This window comes from Euleptes europaea, chromosome 1 (assembly GCF_029931775.1).
Source record: "Euleptes europaea isolate rEulEur1 chromosome 1, rEulEur1.hap1, whole genome shotgun sequence".
NCBI lineage: Eukaryota > Metazoa > Chordata > Lepidosauria > Squamata > Sphaerodactylidae > Euleptes > Euleptes europaea.
The window spans coordinates 144,524,620-144,532,820 of NC_079312.1; the positions used below are offsets into that span (position 1 = coordinate 144,524,620).

The following is an 8,201-nucleotide window of genomic DNA, read 5'->3' on the forward strand; positions in this document are numbered from 1 at the left end:
TACATTGTGATTTGTAAACTGCCTTCAGCCATGAGGAAAGGCAGGATATAAATATTTTAATAAATGAATGAATGAGCAAAAGTATTTGCTAAATGATCCTACCACTCTTATTTTATTGGGCTTCGCACCCTTCCACATGACATAACACCCTAAAGCAAATGTTAATAAAATTTTAGTCAAGTAGGTGTGTCTTTCTGTTCCTGCATGTTTTTAGGGTATGAGGATAATTGTATAGGTTACTGACATCTTGTTTTTTATTAACATTTCCTTATTTTGAAGACCTCTCCACCATGGAGGAAAGAATACTAAACCGTTACTACAAAAAAGTGACAGAATTCGTGGCTGACATGACCAAAATTTTTGATAACTGTCGTTACTACAATCCAAGTGACTCTCCTTTTTATCAGTGTGCAGAGGTTCTTGAATCCTTCTTTGTACAGAAACTAAAAGGATTCAAATCAAGCAGGTAAGCTACCTTTATCCCTAACACATTTTTGTGGTATATGGCATGACATGTGTTTTAAGTTCCTAGTTTTAAAGTCTGTTTTCTCTCAGATCCTTTGGCACTAAGCTAGATCTGTAAAGGAACTAAATAGGACATGATTTAATTTCTGGCTGTCTGAATTTATTAAAGGCATCATTGTGAAGAATCTTTTGTTCAATTCTTTGTAGTATAGTGAGACAGGATTTTAATTTTCAAGGAAACTGAATACTGGAAATAGGCAACCTGGTCCAGTTTTGCACATTATAGGGATGATGCATCTGAAATGATAAGAGGGACAGAGCAAGAGCTAAACTTTAATACTTTTAAGTTCCGTGGATTCCAGTTGAGAGTTAAGTGCTTGCTAAAGGTTATCCCCTTGTAATCAGTGCAAGTTTAGTCTGTTCCATTTTTCTCAATAGTATCCTTGGGTTCATCTTGGTGAAAAAATTCCACTTCAGTTCCTGAGCAACTAGAGTCACTCCTTCCCCCTTTGGGGGTTTCACACAAGGGGCTCCTAATGATGTTTCTGTCTGACAGTTCTGGCTCCTCCCTAGAAAGGTCCTGCAGGCTCCAAAGAGGAGTTTCACAAAGCCTTGGAGGAGATACCAGCATATCACATCTGCAGCTGCTGCTCAGAATAGTAGCTGTAGTCTTTTTGAAGATGTGTTTGTATTACCTTCAGGGTAGTTTTCCAGTAGAGGGAATGATATTGCAAGGGAAAGCAGCAGTCGAGGCAACACTTCTTCAGAATGTCAGTCATTCTTTTTCATCCTTTATTTTATTACCAACTTTTCTTTGTGTTTGGGCACTAGCTTCCATTGCTGCTTCATTTAAACCAGACATGTTCTTTTTTTGCAGATTGTGATAACTTTAGTGTGACCTTTCTAACTGGAATCAGAACTGGATGTTTTGCTTACTTTTTCATTGTACAATGTCATTCACGATGTCATTCACTTTTTTTTTTTAAGCCACATTTGCTGTTGATCTGTAAAGTATGCTTGTGGAGGCACTCGTTTTGCTAGTAGCTGTGTTAGAAAAAAGATGAATATTGTATCTGTTGAAGTTCAGTGATACTCATGGAAACAATGTAAAATCAATTATTTCCTTACTATAATAAAAGCCATTAACTTACAAAAGAGAATTTGCTAAATTCTAACAAAAATTGGTGTTTTAAATTTGCATTCTTACCAATAAGTATGCATTTATTCATACCCTTCCCAAAGCAGTGTAAATTAGCCACATATTATACGCTCCTCTTTCTCAGTGATATTATGTGACATTTCTGGGTTTGAGGATATTCCAGTTGAGCATCATGGTTTTTTGTACAAAATCAAAGATGTTTCTGTAGCAAAAGGTCAGAGGTTCTTTCCGTATCTGTCTACAAAAGATGAACCTCAACAACAACATGGTTACCTTCTCAGCTGAGTGGCTGGCCCTTGGCATCTGCTTAAAGCAGAAGAGGTCTCTTACATGAAGGGTGCTAAATTGTTCCCTTTTTCTGCATTCTGCAGGTCTCATAACAACAAACTGCAGTCTACAGCTTCTTAAAGTTTCACGTGTTTCCCTAACACAAACAGCAAGAATCTGGTTGTCTGCATTTTTTTTTTTTACTTGGGAAGCCAGAGGTTATTAGTCAGGTTGTCCTGACAACATCTTGATGTAAACTGCATTTTTATCAGTCACATCAGGTTATATTCTTGGCTGATTTTTGTCCAAAGGACAAAAGAATGAAAATCAGCAACATCGTGTTCTTGTCAAGATCAAATTATGCTGTTGTAGCAGACACAAGAGAACATTTTGTTGAAGGACAAGAGGGAAAAGAAGCAAGAAATAGAAGATACAGTATAATGGGGTCAAGTTCTAACTCCATGGAAATGTCACGTCCGTTCTTCAGTGAAGAAGCTGGTTTAAAGTCCACACAGGGAACTTTTGACTGTATTTATTTATTATTGCAAAAGGACGCTTTTTTATTGCTGCCCTCATTTGTCAGCTAATTTTTTTCTTATAAACCCCCCTAGCCCCGGTTATATGTAACCCATTCTGTATCTTACCATGATTCCTGTAGGTAAAAGTACAAGATGACCTCTAGATGTCTTTTCTTTCTATGAAAGGAGCTGCTATGTACACATGTGCACAAACAAACTGGGAATCAACAATGAGTTTATCATTCATGGTAGATGAAAACAATTAAGCTTGCATAAAAGTTGGGCTGAAGTGGTCGTGGACTGCAGACATTTTTGCCTTGAATATAACAGTACAAGTTGTCATTTACTCTGCACCAGACAGATATGAGTAAAATCTATTTGAAGGTATCTTGTTTGTAAACATTCGTCAGATTCTAATTTTTTTCTTTTGTATTAAAAATTCAAAATATGGATGTATATTAAAACAAAATAAATGGAGATCATTGGTCTCTCCACACATGTAGGTGTCTTTTGAATGTTCGCTGACGTGTTTGTGAGATTTTGGCGACTTGTTCTGAAGTGTAAGTATCCAGAGATGGGAAGGAAGGGGAAGTGGGGAAGTACAGAAAAGCTGCAGGTGTGATTTTACTTATTTTTAATGAACTAAAAAGTCTATAATGATGCCACAACGTTTGCATTGATGATAAAGGAAATTGTACAAGAACTTTAATTGCCCATTGATAAATGAAGAATAAAGAAGCAATGTGTTTCATTTTGTGTCCTCTGTACTGGGAAAGATGTATAAAAATAAATCAATAAGGGAAGCTGGGGTTGATTAGGGTGTGTGGGTTGTTTTTTTACTGCTCGCTGACCAGTTGTTTGCACTGCTGATGACAATAACTGGGTACATCATAATCTAGCAGCAGTTAGTTTCTGTAGCTCTGTATCAATTTCGACTAGATTTTGCACTAATTCAAAATTTTGTCCTTCAGTGATCTGGAATTTATCTGACTATAGATAAGCTTTCCTTGGGTTTAACCTCACCCTGCTATGCAAGAACCTTTTCTGTTACTGTGTTAAACACTGCTATTGACCACAATTTTCTTATAAGTACCGGCTCAGGTGTACAGATTATTTTGGGTTAATTTGGCCTAAGAAAACCTATGTTTTTGTACATAGCTGCTGTAATTTAACCAATGTGAAATCAAAAGGAAGTTAATTGTCCATTGTGAAAAGAGCATCCATTTATGCTTCTTAGAAACTAGAGGGGGGGAAAGAGTACTGTGTTTTAGAATATGTTGTCTTAGGACTTTTTACAAAAAGATGCTACATATTGTATGCATTACGTGTATAAAAGAAGGAATTTTTTCAATTTTAATCCTACAAATACTGTCTTCTCAGTATTTCTGTAATATTCGTACATATGGCTGACATTGAAAAAACCACATTGAGACAAGACATTTCCTACCCATAGACTGTTTTTAACAAATTGTGACAGACTGAAGAATAACTTTTGTACATAATAGGACATTTCATCTTAGACAAATAAAGTAATGTTGGACATCAGATTTGGTGGAGTTACTAAAGAAACAGTAGTTGTTTAGAATAATCTGTGTAGCACTAGGCATTGCCATACTGTGCAAAGGTTCTTGGGGATTTTTCATATACATAATTATGAAATGAAGAAAATGCTACTTTCATACACTTTTTACCAAGCCTCATCATTTTTCCTACTACTTTGTAATATATAAAGACTTAGCTGTATCAACTATGGTAATTTTTAGTTTTTTGAAAAGTTTTATTTATGAGCCAGTGTAATGTGTGTACATTTTAAATGCCACTGCTGTAAAAGGAATAAAGAAAATGATACTTTCCTTGGTTTTCTAAATCAAACAATGTGCAGAATATTTGCTTTCTCTACCCCCCCCCTCAGAACACCTCCGTTCATTATTACAAACTCTCAAAATGTTCACTTAATCATGTTTTAATGTGAATATAAAGTCTCATGAACCCACCAAGGTTACTTCTTAATCACAGCTCCTCAGTCAGATAGAAGGATTTGCTGTTCCATGCCTACTAAAGTTCTAAAGTTTCCAAATGCTTGTTTGGATTAGGGCTTATTAATTAATGCTCAGCTTGGAATGATATCTTCTTGAACAGCTGCAGCATGCTTATATCACTATGAAGGATATGCAACATAGAGTGAAATTTTATAAGTGGTCCTCTGAGGTAAAAACCCTGTGAACCTGATCCATGGGTTGGATCCAACACATACATCCCTTGCCCAAGTAGAAGGCATCTCAACTCATGTAAGGGGGAATATGCAATTTCCATAGATGATTACAGGCTCCCATACCACATCCCATACTGTTCCCAGTGGTTCCCTAACCCAACCCTCTTTTGTGTGGGCAGAGAGGCTGCAGCAAGAAAGATGAGATGGGAAGAAATTGTTCCATGTGTAGAAGCAGTCATCTGAATCTCAATTTAGGAATAGAAATATATTGTAAGATCACAACAATTTAAAAAAACTCTTATTGTTGGTAGCAAATTTGTTATGAGTTGCTAGTTTCAGTTAACTGCTTACTTTTGATTTCACATAAACAGCCACTCTAAATTTTATTTCATTTGAACTTTAATTCAAAACCAGTGTGGTTCTCTTCTGAGTGATTGGCATGTGTAGAGAGAGGATCAATTAAAACAGGAGTGTTTCCCAGAATTTTAATAGCATTTTGTGGATTTATTAAAATGTTACTGTGTTGCAAATGTTCGAAGGTATATTCACTACTTTCCTTAATTTTGTGTGTGCAGGATCTCATAGTAGATTTGTGACAACAAAAGCAAACCAATTTGCCAGTGAGGGGCTAGTCTAAGATACTCTGGGCAGTTAAATAAGCAACTATTTAACAATCCAATGACCCAATAGTTATGAACAGAACCAGTCTTACCAATGTCATCCTCTACTTCTATCCACTCATAGAAGGGTGGGGATAACTGCAAATGTAACCAGGGTTTTCCCTCTAAAAAGAAAGAAAATGGACTCGGAAGTGAAATTTAACAGTGTCTGAAATATTTATAATGTGATAATACAGGGTCAGCAATGGTAAGTCAAACCTATGAAGGAAATTTACTGTTACTACCTTCACTAGGAGAACTGAATCTGTCTGTAGGCTGCAAAATGGTTAACAATTAAAAGTGGCATACTAATCTACAAAAGATTACAGAGGTTGCTATATAGAGAAGGTACCTTTCTGAGTCATACAGGAAATTTGGCAGCAAAGGGAGAGGAAATGTATGCCACAATTTACAACATTTGAGGCAAGTATTTTAAAAAGCTGAAGAGGTACAAGCCTATTGTTTTTGCTTGTTTCATAGATTTCTGAAACCTGCGATTCGAACCAAGAATACAGGCATTGCATTTTAAAAATTACAATCAGAATTTGAGAAATGCAGAATTGACAATAAAGAAAAAGAAGTGGCCCCTTTACCAAATAATAGTGCACAGTTTTTTAAAAAGCCTCCTTCCAAGGGGAAGGAAAGACTGCTTTTGCCAGCCTTCTACGATTTTGGTCCTGATCTATGTGCCTAAAACTAAGAAAATCTGCATATCCCTGTATATTTACTGAAAGAGAAATCTTGTACAGTTCAGTAAGCTTTCCAGAGTATTACGCTGACAGCCAGTGTAGTAGCAAAGAAGACTGAGCTGTGAACTAGGAGTGTAGTAGCAAAGAAGACTGAGCTGTGAACTAGGAGATCTCCAGTTCAGATCTCAACCCGCTGTGAACTAGGAGTGTAGTAGCAAAGAAGACTGAGCTGTGAACTAGGAGATCTCCAGTTCAGATCTCATCCCATTGTTGAAGTCCCTGGGTGACTTTAGACAAGCCTTTGGGTTGGATCCCTTACACAGAGTCATATGCCCCTATGTAAGAGGCTGTTCCATTAGTGGAAGAAAGAGCTTTTTTGTGCCCAGAGAAAGAGCTTTGCATTGGAGGAAGGCACATCTCTATTAGCAGAGTGGATCCACAAGATCCATCCCACTATCAGCTGTGTACACGTGAATATAATCTGCAATAGAGGAATAATATGTATCCATCTTACAGGGCCATTCTAAGAGTTACTAAGATAATGTCTGAGAAAAGCACTGTGCTTTTAAAGTGTTCAAAGAACCACAAAAAGAAGAAAATAGCTGCTAGTGTTTGCAAACACTTGTGCTAAGAGTTCACATGGTACTCTAATAGGTAATATCTATAGCAGCTGGTTGTACAACTTTAGAATTTAGATTTGCTTCTCGTGTGCAGTACTTGAAGCATGAGATGTAAAATAGTCCTTCCATGAGTGTAAGGAGCAAAAGGACAGCTGTGTAAATACAAAGACGTTTATTGCAGCTACTAGTTTAGTTACTTGGAAGATGCACATAACTGAAAAATAAAGTTCAATCAAAACAGGCGAAGCAAATTTAATATACATAAGAAAATGCTTTGTAGGTAGAATGCCTGGATCAAGTAATAGAACTGGTTTGCAAAAATCTGCAGTGCAATTGACACTTTAAAACTCATTTCTGGATAATTTGTTTTCTGAGGTGCATGGACAGCTATTGCTTTATTGAGGCATTGTCAAAATTAATATTTGGAGAATGAATTGCAAATACTGTATTATACAATTTTCCCTTTCTGCTTATAATGGAAGCTTTATAGGGGCTGGTAATCTGGCATCACATGCATAGAATATAGAAATATACCTTGTAGAAAATAGTCTGAATAAATGTGGAGAAGAGTAGTCGGCACACTCCCCTCTTCCCCCACCCATCCGCCTCCCACTTATCTGGACTACTGCCAGGAAGTCTCATGACAAAAATGCCTTCATTCAAGTTATGTTGGAAAATTTTTAACTCTGATATCTTACTGTAATGTCATTTTCCCCACAGTATCTTAACTGACTTCATCCCTTCACTTAGAAAATGCATTAACCCGTTAGAATATCATGACAGATCTAGCAAAGAGACATTTTTCATTGTGTTGTGCCAGTGTACAGTTATAGTTTTTCCTAGGTAATTCTAGCCAGTGCTCATAATTGGATGGTTACAAAACCTAATGTCAGTGGATGCTAGTGGATTACTCCATTCCTTTTCCATCTCATCGAACAGTCTTATTTCCTTGTCATTTTACTCTTACTTATCTTTGCTCTCCTCTCTGTAACTTGAGTTGAAACTCAGTTTTTTAATTGCCTGCACTTCCCATGCTACCCAAATCTAACTGCCTTGACACAACATTGACACAAATTCTTAGGTATTTTCCTTTTAGAGTGGCTAAATCCTGGAAATTATTGCCGATTATATAAAGTCTGAACTTTTAGTTTGTATACCTAGTTCTCACTTTATTCATTACCCCTATACAAAAAGCAGCTTTACACAAAGATTTAATTAAAATCTCAAATCTTTGAATGATTTGTTTTCCTAAACAATCTGCTAATGAAACTGGCCAGCAAGCAGGTAACTATTTGCATATTCAGTTCATGTTTGTAGTGCAATCACTAGATGAAAACGTTGTTTACAAAAGAGGCTTACTCTGGAGAGAGAGCGCTATGCTACTTACACCATGCTCTGCATAGCAGGGGAGAATTACATTTAAATGGAGGATAACTCTGAGCACGTAGGTTTTGTGTGTGGCCAAGAGAAGGTTGAAACACCCAGGCAAAGTGATTTCTCTGACTAAACAGAAAGGAGAAGGAATTTTTTTTCCAGTTGCAAATGCTTGTGGTTGTAAAGAAGCAAAATCCATATAAAGTAATGTAGTTCGATTTGAATCCAGTAGACCTTA

At 36.6% G+C, this 8,201-nt stretch overlaps 1 protein-coding gene across 1 annotated transcript in view; it reads left to right on the plus strand.

Annotated features, from left to right (window-relative positions):
- BPTF (bromodomain PHD finger transcription factor) overlaps positions 1 to 2,796 on the plus strand; it is a 128,628-nt gene extending 125,832 nt beyond the window's left edge. The window contains exons 31-32 of the mRNA XM_056866895.1: positions 280 to 466; positions 1,996 to 2,796. Coding sequence (XP_056722873.1) covers positions 280 to 466; positions 1,996 to 2,032 — 224 coding nt within the window. The 3' untranslated portion in view covers positions 2,033 to 2,796. The remainder of the gene's footprint in view (positions 1 to 279; positions 467 to 1,995) is intronic.
- The last annotated feature ends 5,405 nt before the right edge of the window (positions 2,797 to 8,201 follow it).